The sequence below is a fragment of the Schistocerca americana genome, chromosome X, assembly GCF_021461395.2.
Source record: "Schistocerca americana isolate TAMUIC-IGC-003095 chromosome X, iqSchAmer2.1, whole genome shotgun sequence".
NCBI lineage: Eukaryota > Metazoa > Arthropoda > Insecta > Orthoptera > Acrididae > Schistocerca > Schistocerca americana.
This window is the reverse complement of record NC_060130.1, coordinates 96,341,826-96,357,901: the sequence shown is the minus strand read 5'-3', so window position 1 is coordinate 96,357,901 and position 16,076 is coordinate 96,341,826. Positions and strand designations below refer to the sequence as shown.

Sequence of the window (16,076 nt, the reverse complement as noted above, 5' to 3'; positions counted from 1 at the left end):
TGATTAATATGTGCTGCAGATCAGATGTGTTAAAAAAATATGAATTTTAATACAATTATACATGACAATGATTGAGGCCGAGCCCCACTGATTGAATGTAGTGTTTGGCCACAACACCATCAGTAGAGCCTTTACAGCATTACTCATCCATTGTTTCACTGTAATAATATGTAAGGAAGCAGCTTAGTGGTAGGAGCTATGGTAGGTGCTGTCAGATAGTGAGTGAGTGTAGCATCTAGCACAGTCAATGATAAAAGCAGCCGAGGAGCAGGCCTGGTGTGACTCTAAATGTCTACAAATACAGCGGCAGAAGACAGATGCACGACTGTCAGGGGTTGGCGTGACAAGGCTCACTATTGTTTATAATAACATCTACATAGCTGAAGCGACAACAATTGCTTGTACTGGATACGGTCACCTGAGGACTGACAAGTACTTGAAGTGACAATGTGCTGTGCTTTAGAGCCACAGGGCAATAACCCTAATAGCATATGTAGCTGAACCTAATTATTTCAGCAGATCATAAATGTGTTTCTTCCTATTCAATTTCTCATCAATGCACACACTCAGAAACTTTGAATATTCTGCCTCAGCAAACAGACTTCTGTTTGAAGTCTATATTTATCAATGGTGTTCTGCCATTTATTGTACAGAACTGCATAGCCTGTGTTTTCTCAAAATTTAGTGAGAGTCCATTTGCAGAGAACTACTCAATAATTTGCTGAAAGCCATTATTTATAATGTCCTCAGCTAATTCTTGTTTGGTGGGTGTGATTACTATACTTATATCATCAGCATAAAGAACTAGCTCTGCATCTTCATGAGGACAGAGTGGCAAGTCATTAATACTGTCAACTAACAGCGAATGAACACACAAATACTGGCAAAAATAATGTTAGGGTTGTATATCAGTTTGTAGCCTAAACTGCCTTGTGGTGCACGCTATTCCCCTGATAACACAATTCTTAGCTGTGGGATTCTTTTCTGATGATCAAAGGCACAAAACATGGACACAATCTTCGAACTGTGAAGAAGGGCTGTAAGAATAATAAATAGAAGTCGTAGTTAGGCTCAGTGTAAAGAACTAGGGCCTACTTAAAAAACTGGGTATCCTTACTGCATCAAGTGAATATATTGACTAATCAAATTCACCAAGTGTAAAAAAATGCAATACCACCATTTTCTAATAGAGAATAAAACTGTGCAATAAACTGCCCAAGGAGATTAAGGATTACTAAAACAAATTTGTTTAGAAAAAAAAACACAGCTAAAACATACTTCATAACTAATGCACGTTACACATTACCTGGAAGGATTTAAACAACAGTTAATAATGAAAGGAGACAGCTACACATTACTATGAGAGGCTTTTACAGAAAAATCATGGTTTAAGATCTGACGTGCATGATCGTCATATCTTGTCATTATCCTGAGTTCAACGTCTCAATCATCATAGGTGGGATGCTAACTCAGATTTTCAGGTGGACTGAGAGTAGGACATGAAAATGTGCAGGGTGTATAGTTCATTATTTATCAACTTGGAGTCAGTTTTTCAAACAGACTGGAGTAAGTGCAACGAACCTAGCAGCAGGTTCATGGTCCAGGAGTCACCAGCAAGTGTTCTTACTGCAATGAAAAACTGTGTCTCTTAAGTTGTATGGGACAAACAGTGTGTAAAACGACATTGTACAATGGAGACCAGCTTAATGAGGCAGTGCATTTGTCAATACACTGATCTAATTTTCAGGAGGGCAGACTTTGCATTGTACAACCATGCAGATTCAGGTCTTCCTAAATCATTTCACACAAATGCTGTAATGGTTCCTTCAGCAAGGCCACGGGCGGCCACTGATCTTATCTTCGCAAAAATATACCTACATACTCTACGTACTCATATATTTTGAACACTTTATTTTCACTGCATTATGATGACAAAGTCTTCATCACTGGAAGATGATTCCTGCTTGAATAAATCAAATCAAATCAAATCAGGAAAGGATACTTCCCAAATTTCTGAAAATGAAAGTACTAAAATAAGACTATAAACATAATTAGGTCAAAATGTATACATATCTGTAATTAAAGCCTTTAAAATGAGGGGAGTGGGGAATCAGATGTACAGACAATTTTTTTAACTACAAAGCTAGTTCAACTGACTGCCCTCTCATTATTTGCTACAACAGGGTTATGACTAAAAATGGAACCATGACATTGATGAACATTTACTGGGTAAACAGGAACTCTACTGGGAAACAATAAAATAAATTTTAGACATAATTTTCTGTTTTCTTGTTACCATTTCAAACTGCCATTTTTAAATAAATTAAACATTTTACTTTGCATATAAAATCAGAAAAAATAATTACTATTATGTTACTTTGATTCACTTCTTAAATGGGAAAAAACACATGAATCACCTAAATGTTGCCGATGGCACTGTATTATTTGCACCTAATGTGGTAACTTCAAAAAATTAATGGAAGAGTTGAGTAGAGGATGTTTGGGAGTGAACCTGAAAATCAGTGAGAATATAACTAAAATAATGTTTACCCAAAATACAGACAAGAAAATAGGACAAATTAACGATGAAGACAATAACTGACTGGACTGTAACACAGGTGAGTAAAAAATGGCTTAGTTAATCAGTTGCATGTTCCACTGATCAATCGCACGGTATGGTAGCCGCTGTTATGTGGAACGTGTCAAGTGCACAAGAAATGCACATGTGAAACAAGATTTTTTTTTAAATATATGCTTTCAATTTATTTTTGAAGCTATTACTTCTGTCTGTCAGGCATTTCATTTCATCTGGTAATTTGTCAAATATTTTTATTTTAGGCCTTTCTGTGCCAAAGATAGGTTGAGTAACTGATAGTGTAAGTCTTTCTATCTTCTGGTCTTATAATCATGAATGTCACAGTTGTTTTTAAACTGGTCCATGTTGTTGAGAACAAATTTCATTAGTGAATAAATGTACTGTGAGGCTGTTGTAAGAATTCGCAATCTTTTTAAGATGCTACAAGATGTGCGACTATGAACCCCACACATTATTCTAACCAGTTTCTTTTGAGGAGTGAATACTTTTTGTTGAGTTACCCCAAAATATACCGTATGACATTAGAGAGTGAAAGTATGCAAAGTATGTTAGCTTACTAATTCCTATATCCTCAAAATTGGCAATTATTCTGATTACATAAGTTGCTGAACTTAGTTGCTTTAGAAGATCCAAAATATAAAATTTCCACTTAAGATTCTCATCTGCATGTACACCCTGTCTACTGACTTCTGTTGATGTGTTACATTTATTGAAAGAACTGTGCTTTTTGCAGCAGAAAACTAGATGTACATTGCTTTCTCAAAGTTTAAAGCAAGCCCATTTGCAGAAGACAAATTAATAACTTTTCCAAAGACCTTATTTGTGTCATTTTCAATTGGAGTTTCTTTAATTGGATTAATAATGATGCTTCTATCATCAGCAAACAGTGTCAGTTCAGCTTCTTGTTTCAGATAAGAGGAAAGGTCATTCATATACATCAAGAACAGAAGGGGACCCCCATGATTGAACCCTGTGGAACACCTAATGTAATTTCATCCCAGTTAGATGATTAGATGAAGTGGCAAATTTATTTAAATCACTTGACCCATATAAAGAAACTTTTTTGTTTCCTTTTCTGTAGGTATTACTTAAACCACTCATATGCTATTCCATTTATACCACAGAATTGTAATTTCTGTAACATAATGTCATGGTTCACACAATCAATAAACAGAGTTTTCTGAATTAAGAAGCTTCTGAACTGTAGGCAATCAGTGTGTATTACCTCTTGCATCTTGTGGCAGTGAGAAATAAACTTTTAATGTGAAGCCCATTTAAAGTTGGTTGCTCAGTGAGCAATGGAGAAATGCATGTGGAAAATTACTAGGAGAGACAGGAAAGCAAACAAATGGATCAGGTAATAAGCCTGGGTGGAAGACGTAATTATGATCTTAAGAAAATGGTGGTGAGAGAGGCCTCTAGCCAAGTGAACAGATTGTAGAAGGATCAAGGAAACATTTTGCTAAATAACCAAGTGATGAGAAAAGGCTGAGATGATGATGATGCAACAGAGTGGGAAGTTACAAAACACAGAAGAGCAACATGGGTGCGGATATCTTAAAAAGTGTAGTGCAAGTCTAGGGGAAGCCTTTATATAGCAGTGGCTGTCAAATTGTATCTTAAAAATGTAATGCATGGTCAAGTCTAGAGGAAATCTTAATACTGCAGTGGCTGTAAAATTGTATGTGCTGCTGATTACGATGATTGCAATCTGTTAACATACTGATGACAGTAACTTTGTTACAAAGGTGATGGTTATATGTATTTAATAACGTGTTGTACTAAAGGGAGAAGATGATAGTACTGGACCCTATTGTTAGTGACAGGTGGAACACTAAGCATTACCGTTTGCAAGTTTTGTAGCATTTTTCTTGCAACATGTGGCTCTTCTACATTTTGAATATCCATTATAAAGAGCACTTTTATTAACAGCCCTACTGCCTTCATTGTGAGAAAAAAAAAAAAAAAAACATTGACCATCATTATAATGACAACCACAAACTCCAGTCATGTGCCATTTACAAGATGTCAAAGTACTTTCTATAATATTATGCCAAGGAATGAAGGTCTATAGAGTCTAGTGTTAAAGTCTACATGTTCAGCCTGAGGAAGATGACAGTCATGTTATATTCAAAATTCAGTTCACACAAGGAATATGTACAATGTCTTGAGTTCAGGTGAATAGCACATGAAGCTCTAGAAAAATATGTACTTAGAAGACAAATTAAACATAGCTTCTTTAAGGGGGCATTAATGTTCTTTTTGGTGGACTTATGTAGGATTTAGAGATAAAAACCTAGAATCAATCCCATATATCCGTTACTGAAGACTTTGAGTTGGTCCATGAAATATTCCTAGGTAGTTCTATACCCGCGAAATGTAGGTTTAGATGTACAGGCTGTTAAAATCTGGCATGCAGCTCTAAGGCATTATCCAACAAAGTGCATAGAGCTACATTTGTAGTTAATAAAGAATAATGTCAGCTTCAATAATGTTGTGTTTATCTTACTGCCAAAAATTATTATAAGAGCAATAGTGTTCGTGAGTAAATTAAGTTCAACAGCACAATGGTCGATTTATCCCATTACACTTCCTGAATAACAATAAGAAATGTTTATGTGGAAGGCGAACAGAAAAGAAACATACGCCAAACAAAAAGGACACTTGTGAGTTAAATTTTGGTGCAGAGATTCCACGTAACATAACATCTAGTCATAAAAAGCCACTTTCTTTACTATACATAGCATGCACCCAGTAGCCCTCAAAGTTAGAAGTATCTGGGAGTTTAAGAATTATTTTCAATATGTTCTCTTTTTTCCTCTCCTGTCACTTGCCCTCATCCCTGACACTTGCGTTTGTCAATTTGGTTATTGCCAATCTGAAACATAGGTCTATACAACTAAAGTCTATTTAGAGGCAGTAAAGTATGAGGATATAATTAAGAGAGTCAAAACACTTTCAGCTATATTATATTTTGCACAGTAAACAATGTTATTCTCGTCTTCACAGTCTAAATAGTTTTTCCATATTACATGTCTTCCAGACGCTTCCAAACAGATGAATCTGAGTTCTATGGAAACAAAAATCAATAATTTACTATAATAAATACACAAAATAATAACCCTTCCTCTCTCTCAAACTGACCCATAAATCAAATTTTGCTTTAAATAACAACGAATACACGTACCTGCTACTCCAAGGATTGCGAAGTGAACCTCTGTAAAGATGTGGAACACTAGCATCTGCTTCAATTTTGGTTTCTGTGCTTCTAGAGATAATGTCACCCCTGGTTTCAAACTGTGTGGACGGCTTATGCTTCACATACACTAAGTTCATGGCACTAGTTTGACTTCCAAATCCATTATACAGTTTTGGTTTGAGGTACAAAAGATTCACGCCAACGAATACAAAACAGACGCAAACAGCTAGCAGCAATATTACCAAGCGTGTTAGCGATTTCATGCTGAAATAATGCTTGGCACGCTACACGATGTGAAAAAATCACATTGTGTCACAAATCTCATTATCCTTCATTAAAATAAACAACACAATGTTTTGAAATAAAAAGATATTACACACCACTGCATATCATTATGGAACTCTTTGACATCGAATGTTAAAAAAATCGATAATAAAGTTCAGAAAAACGTACTGGAAAAAGTACAGAAGTAATATTTTCGTAGTTCTATAAATTTTATTCCCCTGGAAAAGCTACAGTAAAATAGGGATACGAATTATGTAACTAGGTTTATAGGTATTTTGAAAGACAGCAAACAATAACACCACCTACCAGAGTTAAATTTATTTACCTAAAAATTAGAAATATGTTTTATGTACAATAAACATTGCTGTCAAATGTAACGGAACATCACTATGATAATAGTGTCACCGCCCTATTACGCACTAAGGGTTTATATAATTTTTGGGTGACAGCGCATTCAGTGTGGATTTTGAACCTTGCAGTAACACGAATAGTCATAGGACTTTTGACGGCCAGATGTTGATGTGAAGTCAAATATTGTAATTGTCGGTGTCTTCGGCAATATTCTGATATTCCAAGTGGACCACTTTATTTTAACTGCTGGGGGCAGATTTCAGAGCGGCAGACAACATGTTGGCTTTAATAAATCGTATTCTAGATTGGTTTAAAAGTTTGTTTTGGAAAGAAGAAATGGAACTGACATTAGTAGGCTTGCAGTACTCTGGTAAAACTACGTTCGTAAACGTCATAGCGGTAAGAACATAAATATTGATATATTACAACTTTATTTTGATGATTCATTTCTTTTGGACGACTGGCATACTCTTGTTCAATCGTTAATTACCAGTGAATTTCGTGAAAGTGGTTTTTGTGCAGTTTTTTATATTGCTCTTTAAACAGCAAGTTTGGCACTACGAAGTTTTGCTGTATTGTGTACTTTATGTTGCCCATATGTCTCCGGTTTTTACTTTAGTGTGATGATGGTTCTTTCATATGTTTGCAGTCCGGTCAATTCAGTGAAGATATGATACCGACGGTAGGTTTCAATATGAGGAAGATAACAAAAGGAAACGTGACGATAAAAGTATGGGACATTGGAGGACAGCCCAGATTTAGATCGATGTGGGAGCGATATTGTCGCGGAGTAAATGCCATTGTGTAAGTTTTCATACCATTTTGTTTTGTAGTGTAACATATCATTACATCTTAAGAACATCCTGGTGTGTTATCTTGACCTTTTAAACAAAAAGGGCCAAGATTTCTATCTGCTGACGGAATTCTTGAGAAACTATTTCGAAAATTTTTTGGACCAAATGTTTCACTGAAACAGTTGGTAATTAATGTCGACATTGTCCTTTTCCAGCCACTTAACACACTCGTGACGAAATCTGTTTCTCACTGACTAAGAGAGGAAAAAAGTATCAATCCATGTATGTCATTTGCTTAAGGACTGGCATCTCAGAATTTTAGATTTTGACAGTACACTGTCTGAAGTGAGTGTATGGATTGCACAGTAAAGATAACTATTTACAAATATTAGTTTGTGATATGATATCATTTAACTGCACAAGTAGATAATTAGGAAAATTGATAAAATTGGAAGATACTGAGAAAAGTAAATAACTGTGATGCAATTTATATAAAATTAAGGAAATGAGTGATATCAGCAAACACTATTAGAAAAAAGCCATAGAATAAGAAAGCTTGCTGAGTACATCCCATGCTAAATGTGGAGATAAAATTGTTTAAATATTGAAAATAAAGTAATGTCAGTTGAAAGAGGCAGCAGAATGTGTACGGACAACTGGTGAAAAATTGTCAAATAGCCATTTCAAAAATGAACTGCACCTAGTAGGAAAATCATGGAAAATCTAAATCAGGATAGCCACATGTGGATTTGAACTCTGGTCCTCCTGATTGAAAGTCCAGTGTGCTAACCACTGTCCTATCTCACTTCGTGAAAACAGTGTGATGGCTGAAGTTACGTAACTGCAGTAAGAAATAAGACTCAGCAGTGAACATGTGGAAATAGGAAACTAAAGCTATAATATATGGTTCACCCTTGACATCTGTTTGTAAATAAATGTTTGGAGAAAAGAGTGGGGGAGAGTTGCGAGAGGAGAAAAGTAAACTAGTGGCTTGGAGGTGCTAAAGGAAGAGCTACCAGTGGAACAGCTTAGAGAAACAAAAAACAATGTGGTGCAGCGGTAAGTTAGTACACACATTCGAGGAGTCAGAGTTCTTATCTGGTCATCCAGATTTAGGTTTTCTGCAGTTTCACCAAATTGTTTGATGTGAATGCTAGACTAAGTCTTTCAAGTGGATATAGCAAACTTCCTTCCCATTCTTTTCCATGTTATGTTTGAACTTGGTGCCAAATGACTTCATTGTTAATAGGATGCTAACCCGTATTCTTGCTTCATTCCTTTTGAGTGAACCCATATTGGCAAATACTAAAACTGTTGCTCACAAAAGTGTTTTTAGTTATATACCTGATACAGATGTAGCACACAGTGTTCAGCAACAAAGACTGGAGAAAACAGAGGGACTCAATTGTGGATGAAACTTAGTAAGAAGCTTCATCCACACGGTCGACTGCAGTTTCTGTGGATAACATTAAGTGTGTGTTGTATAAATTAATCACAGCTAAATTGATAATGCATTAATTGTGACAATACACATGCAGGAAATCTCTGTTCAGTATACTGAATGAACACTGAATTTATTAAAGTATGGTGAATCATGGTTTATGATAGGATCAGAATTTTTACAAGGAAAGAGTGGTGGTGGTGGTGGTGGTGGTGGTGGTGGTGGTGGTATGATGATATATTTCTTAGCGACTGTTTCAAAAGCCTCGGTATTATTTCTATCCCAATGCTGTTTATAAATAAATTTTGTTGTATATTTGACACAGAAATCTGTTCATGTATACTGTAGAGACTGAGAAATTCTCAGAAAAATGACAGTATCTCTCAGAAACGGAGTTATTACTAACTTCAGTGACAAACCTGTACCACTAAAAACACAGTTGATTTTTTTCTTTTTTTTCTTCTCCCCCCCCCCCCCTCCAAATAGCCTGAAAGACTTTAGTGCAAGAACGATACAATAAGATTAAGAGCGAAAACTTAACAGAAGAGTTAACTTTTGCAACACACTTTCTTAAAATAATAGGAACGACAGATTTCAGGTAGTATGTGACTGCGGTCCAGTTCATGTGAAAATGAATCGAGAAATATTTACTAAGAGACATGAAATCAACAGCCATAATACTAAGACTTGCAACATATTAGGGCATAAGTGTCAGTCAAGCAAGTCGCAAAATTGCTGTGATGAGTGCATCAACAATACAGAACCCAGTGCTTAAAGATGAACGGTCAGTAAATGTAGCTGTTTAGACCAATATGATTGTTTATTCTGTTGAAATTTTTGATATTTTAAAAGCAGTAACCCTGGGCCTGAAACTGCAGTGTCATATCCTTCCTAATTATTAGGAATTAATGACACAGTTATTGACAGGACTGTACCTTCAGATATCTTTGCCAAGCTATGAGGAATTTAATGTAATTACTTAATTCATTTAGATTCACATTTAGTTACCGGACAAATAGTCATCGCTAGGGTCAGTAGGATGGAATCGAACCAGTACGGGGACATACATGTTTTTATTCCAGTTGACCATTTTTTTGGTGCCTTTTCCACTTGTTTCTTTCATAATTTACACGAAAATTTCCTTTGTGTTTACTAAATGATATGCAGTTGGACCTAAAAGTATATATCTGGGGTGATCTAAAGTGGAACCACCACGTAGTAGTAGTTAAGAAAAAAAAGAAACAAGTGGTGGGTTAAGATCCATGGGAACAATCTTAAGGACTTGTAATTCACGTACAAAATAAGTAGTTCACAAAATCCTCCTACAACTGACCGAAATATTATTCAGTGATGTGGATTTATTACCACACAGACTGAGCAGATGATTTGGAGAATAGCACCATATTTCACCACGAGTATGTTTAGGAAGTGCTAAGCATTAAGGAAGTAGCATGCTTATCCAGCTCCAATGACACTGCTAGAAAGGTGTGTATCCATGGGGTTTACAGTTAAAATTCCATGTGTGTGCCTATTAACAAGTCTAGCAACATTTAGGTCTCCCAGCTAAATCTGGTGAAATAACCATAATGATAAATTTGGATAAATTTGAACACATACAGAGGTTTGCTATCAGCCATTCTTCCCGTGCACCATCGGCAAATGGAAAGGAAAAGTGAGGCAAATGATAATGGTACCCAAAGTACTCTTTGCCACATATCATAAGGTAGCTAACAGTGTGCAGAGGAATACTTCCCTAGGCGGAGGCTATTTATTGCTCTGTCATTTTACTTCTTTTCAGCTGAAAGGCCTCGCTGTAGGTGCCTTGAGAATTATAAATTCAAAGTAGTATGCTAAAACTTTCATCACTATTTATGACACATCGTACACTGTACATGGAGGGAACTTGCAGCAGTCCTCAGCTATTGGGAGGCCTAGGTTAGTTGCAAAGTCTAGCAGAAAGAAGGTTCTGCTGCTAGGTAGTTCTTATGGTTGAGGTGTGGGCCAGCAGTTGCAGAAAGTGTTGGGGAGTGAGTGCCAGGTCACCAGCATTGTGAAGCCTAGTGCAGGGTTGGCTCAGGTGACTGGAAGCATGGGGAAGTTATGTAAGAATTTTACGGAGGAGGATCAGGTAGTGATAGTGAGTGGAGCAGGGAATAGTCTCGATAGGGATGGGGAATATGTTGGTGGTGACTTGGTTAAGATAGCTACTCAAACTGATGGCACTGATGTGCATTTCGTGCAACTGTTTCAGCATCATGATCGGCCTCACCTTAATGCGGCTGTTACGCGTGTTAATGTGGGGCTGGGGAGGGCACTGATGGCAGAGGGCATGAATCACATCTCAGTGGTGCCAGTCGGTAGATCAGGTTTCACTAGGCATGGCCTGCACCTCAATAGGTATGGGAAGGGGAGGCTCGCTAAGCTTATAGGTGGTGGTGGTGGTGGTGGTGGTGGTGTCACTCATGGAAAAATTCCTGTAGTAGTTGGTGTTAGAGCTACACCTTTTTTAGATTGAAGTTAGCTGATAGGTATACATGCTTAAAGGAAGTCCCTCTAACTAAGGGCTCACTTTCAGAGGATGTAATGTTTCCAAGTAGCGAAAGAATTAGCATATTTCATCAAAATATAAGTTAGTGAACTGCTAATAGATGTTGACTCTGAAATTATTGGTATATCAGAGCATCACTTAAATAATTTGATATTTCATAGGCTTCATTTACCAGGCTACAGATTAGCTGGCTGTTTCTCAAGGAGTTCCTTGCGGGGTGGGGGAGTCATTCTGTACGTAAAAAAACAGTAGTCCATTTGAGTCCATAGACATATCACAACACTGCACTGAACGGAAATTTGAAAGTTGTGCAGCGTTAGTTGAATTTAGTAAAACTAAACTTCTAATTGTTGTTGTTCATAGATCCCCTAACTTTGACTTCAGAGAATTTTTGCTCTAGCTAGACAGGGTTCTTTGTTCACTTTATAGGAAGCACCAAAAATTAGTTATATGTGGTGACTTTAATATTAATTTTGTATATGATTGTGCAAGAAAAAGGATGTTGATAGATCTCCTAAATTCATATGATCTGATGCAAACTATGTTTTTTCCAACTAGGGTGCAGGGGAACAGTAGCACAGTCATAGACGATATTTTTATTCATTCTTCATTACTAGATGGGCATTCTGTTAGTAAAAGTGTCAATGGCCTTTCAGACCATGATGCACAAATTTTAACACTAAAAGGCTTTTCTACTCAAACCAATGTCATATTTAATTACAAACTATGTAGGAAAGAACATTCTAAATGGGGTTCTAGCAATAATGGACAGCCCAGGTGGCTGACTAGTGGGATAAGGATATCAAGTACAAAAAAGTGAGAATTATATCAAAATGTTAGAAGCAGTAACAATCAAGCTACAGTAGCCCATTACAAACTTTATTGTGAGGTGCTTAAAAATGTTATAAGAAAGGCAATTAGTAAGTTCCATGCAAATAGAATAGCTAATTCACAGGATAAAATTAAAACCATATGATCAGTTGTGAAAGAAGTGTCTGGCCAGCAGCACTAGGTCGATGATATAAAGTCAATTCATAGTAAACATATTTCTGTTATTGGTAAATCAGATATATGAACAGTATTTAACAATCATTTTCTGGGCATTGCTGGTGAATTAAATAAAAATTTAGTTTCTACACAGAATCATATAACTTTCTTGGCAAATGCCTTTCCGAGATTGATACCTGAAATACTCCTTTGTGATACAGACAAGACGGAGAGTGAGTCAATAATTAAATCACTGAAGAGTAAGGACTCTCATGGTTATGATGGAGTGCCTAGCAGACTATTAAAGTACTGTGCCGCACATGTTAGCCCTGTATTTAGCCATATTTGTAATTTTTCCTTTAGGAATGGTCAGTTTCCTGGGCGATTAAAGTACTCAGTAGTAAAGCCACTTTATAAAAATGGAGAAAGGGATAATGTAGATAATTTTAGACCTATTTCTACGCCATCAGTGTTTGCAAAAGTTATTTAAAAGGCTGTGTATGTAAGGATAATTGATCATTTTATATCGTAAGATTTGCTATCAAATGTACAGTTCGGCATTAGAAGTTGTCTAACAACTGAAAATGCTATATTCTCTGGTCTCTGTGAGGTACAGGATGGGCTAAACAAAAAGTTTCAAACACTTGGCGTATTTTTTGATTTAACTAAGGCATTTGATTGTGTTGATCACAAAATATTGCTGCAGAAGTTGGACAATTACAGAATACGGGGAGTAGCTCACAACTGGTTCACCTCTTAATTTAGCAACAGGTCATTATCCACAGTGTTGATAACGGCTGTGATGTGGGATCTGAGTGGGGTACTGTCAAGTCGGGGGTACCCCCAGGATCAGTGTTGGGGCCGCTCCTGTTCTTTATTTATATAAATGATACGCTCTCTAGTATTATGGGTAACTCTAAAATATTTCTGTTTGCTGATGACACTAGCTTGGTAGTAAAGGATGTTGTGTGAAACATTGACTTGGTTTCAAATAGTGCAGCACATGACCTCAGTTCATGGCTTTCAGGAAATAAACTAATGTTAAATCACAGTAAGACTCAGTTTTTACAGTTTCTAACACACAATTCAACAAAACCTGACATTTTAATTTTACATTTAATTTCACAGAACGGTCATATGAATAGTGAAACTGAACAGTTCAAATTTCTAGGTGTCCATATAGATAGTAAGCTGTCGTGGAAAGCCCACGTTCAGGATCTTGTTCAAAGACTTAATACTGCCATTTCTACTATTCGAATGGTATCAAAAGTGAGTGATGCTTCGACATGAAAATTAGTCTACTTTGCTTATTTCCATTCACTTATGTCGTATGGTATTATATTTGGGAGTAACTCTTCCCATTCTACAATGATATTTTTGGCTCAGAAACGGGCGGTTCGGGCAATAAGTGGTGTGAGTTCACGAACCTCTTGTCGACCTCTGTTCACGAGTCTGGGTATTTTGACATTGGCCTCTCAATATGTATATTCCTTATTGTCGTTTCTTGTTACCAGTATTAGTTTATTCCCAAGAATAAGCAGCTTTCACTCGGTTAATGCTCTGCAGAAATCAAACCTGCATTTGGATTGGACTTCCTTAACTCTTGTGCAAAAAGGTGTGCAGTATACAGCTGCATCCATTTTCAATAAGCTGCCACTCAAATTCAAAGATCTTAGTAGTAATCCACAAGCTTTCAAATCGAAACTGAAGAGTTTCCTCATGGGTCACTCCTTCTATTCTGTTGAGGAGTTCCTTGGAAAATTAAGCTGATTCTTATTATATTGCTGATAGCATTTACTTAAACTTATGAACTGACTTTTTTCGGGTTCATGAACATTTATTTTTATCTGTTATTACTTTTATTTTTTGATTTCATGTACTGACACGTTCTATCGCCTTGGAGATTTGCTCCTCAGTTTGGTCCTACGGAACTTGACGTGTAAATAAAATAATAAAATAACTAAACTTAAATTTGTAATGCTTTATTATCTACAGAATATCAGTTAAATGGCAGCAGTTAATCTTACTCTCACAGTGTTAAGAGATAAGTATATATGTAAAATTGCGTGGTGATGGTCCTGGCAGTAAAATTGATTTTTGTATCAGACTTAAGTTTCCCATCTATTATTTTCCAAATCAGTCCGAAGATTATCACAAGCAGTTTGTCAGTGTTTGATTTTCCTGGTGTCATTAAAAACACTTCAGTTGCTCATTGCCTTGCAGTATATTGTACCCTATTATATACATTGAAGGCTATAACTGTTTTTCAAATTTCAGATTCTATGAGGCTACTTTTCGTTCTAGCATGTGCTACCAGCTACTCTTCTTCTACTTGCTACTGTATATTTAGTGCTGTAGGCTGCTGTCTTTGCTGATCTTGTCTCACTCCTTGCACTTTGGAATCTAATATATTAAATTATTTCAACCATTACAGATATATGGTAGATGCAGCAGATCAAGAAAAAATTGATGCATCTCGAAATGAACTTCATAGTTTACTGGATAAGCCGCAACTTGCTGGTATACCAGTTTTGGTTTTAGGAAACAAACGTGATCTTCCTAATGCCCTAGATGAGAACGGACTTATTGAAAGAATGTAAGTATTACTCCTAAAATTGTGTGTATTCAACTTTATGTAGTAGGTAATCTGTTCTTATATGATGTATATGTTAACTGGGAATGAACCCATAGCTGTTCGTTTGAGTACTTACTGTTCCTAAAAGTTATAATGTTGCCAATTGAGAGGATAGTGACTGTAGGCTGCACTTAAAGTTTGTAGCTATGTCCTATAGATTGAATGTGTGGTGTGTACAGATGAACAACTTTGCATTTTAAAGCTGTCTTACTTTGCTTGCTGCCATAATTTAAAGTTCCCTTTTTCCCTTTATTTTTAGAATTGAACTAAATGGAAAACAAACCTGCTTTATAATTTTGTCTACTACTTCTGTTTTCCTAGCTTGCCTTTTGTCTTCTCTCAAAATGTTTGAGAGCACTTTGCGTCAGTGGTTGTTAAGTGATGCTGTTCTGATAATGGAAATATCATGGGTCTTAATAGAAGGATGGTGTATCAGAATGAATTGGGATGAACTTTTAAGGGGAGTTAGGAGTATATGGTGGAAGTCTTCTTTGTGACATAAGTAAGTTAGCATGGCTCTGTGGTACATATAATCCATGCACTTCTCCCTTGCCCTTTTCAAAAAGTTTATTTGGGAAGCACAGGAAGCATGCTCCTCCCAGCACCATAGAGTTGTGGGAAGTGGAAAGATTTAAATTCTAAAAGTATGCAGTCGAGTGGTTAAAAAACTCAATTTTTGTAGATGATGGTCCTCACAAAACTGCTCGTGAAACACTTCTACATGCATTCTCTAGAGAGTTGATGGCATATAAGTTTATAGAGTTTGCTTGTGCTGAGTATGTATTACTGTCAGTGGCAGTGAGTCAGTAGAACTTGGTGATAGTCACCTTCTGACTGGATTCAATGAGCTTCATGCAACTGCAACAACAGTAATTTTAAACAGCTCTGGACTTACAAGACTTGTTTAAAAAAAGAAGAGTTTCTGTTTGCTCAAGGCCGAATCATATTTCCATAATTATACATTTGGAAGTGAACATGGGCAAAAAGAGATTCAACTGCATGATGAATAGCTGCTGGACTTCCATTTCACTAAATTCGGGCAGCATCTGAAGGGAGCCTAGTGTGTTCAGCATAGATGTTACATAGCCCGCAAAAGGAAAATGTGATTAAGGATCAGATAGTTGACAAAAATGTAGAAAAGGGTGTACATTGTTGGCTTGGTAAATATGGTTGAGATGCTTCCTGGGGAAAAAAAAGGATTAAAGGAAATTGATTCTTTCATTCAAATCAAAATCTATAA

The 16,076-nt window shown here is 36.4% G+C and overlaps 2 protein-coding genes across 5 annotated transcripts in view; one reads left to right on the top strand and one right to left on the bottom strand.

Moving 5' to 3' along the window:
* LOC124554792 (glucoside xylosyltransferase 1) overlaps positions 1-6,134 on the bottom strand; it is a 164,041-nt gene extending 157,907 nt beyond the window's left edge. For all 4 annotated transcript variants that reach the window (XM_047128441.1, XM_047128444.1, XM_047128442.1 and 1 more), the window contains exon 1: positions 5,784-6,134. In XM_047128441.1, coding sequence (XP_046984397.1) covers positions 5,784-6,058 — 275 coding nt within the window. In that variant the 5' untranslated portion in view covers positions 6,059-6,134. The remainder of the gene's footprint in view (positions 1-5,783) is intronic.
* A 392-nt stretch (positions 6,135-6,526) lies between these two features.
* LOC124554856 (ADP-ribosylation factor-like protein 8B-A) overlaps positions 6,527-16,076 on the top strand; it is a 48,774-nt gene continuing 39,224 nt past the window's right edge. The window contains exons 1-3 of the mRNA XM_047128522.1: positions 6,527-6,830; positions 7,081-7,235; positions 14,636-14,797. Coding sequence (XP_046984478.1) covers positions 6,708-6,830; positions 7,081-7,235; positions 14,636-14,797 — 440 coding nt within the window. The 5' untranslated portion in view covers positions 6,527-6,707. The remainder of the gene's footprint in view (positions 6,831-7,080; positions 7,236-14,635; positions 14,798-16,076) is intronic.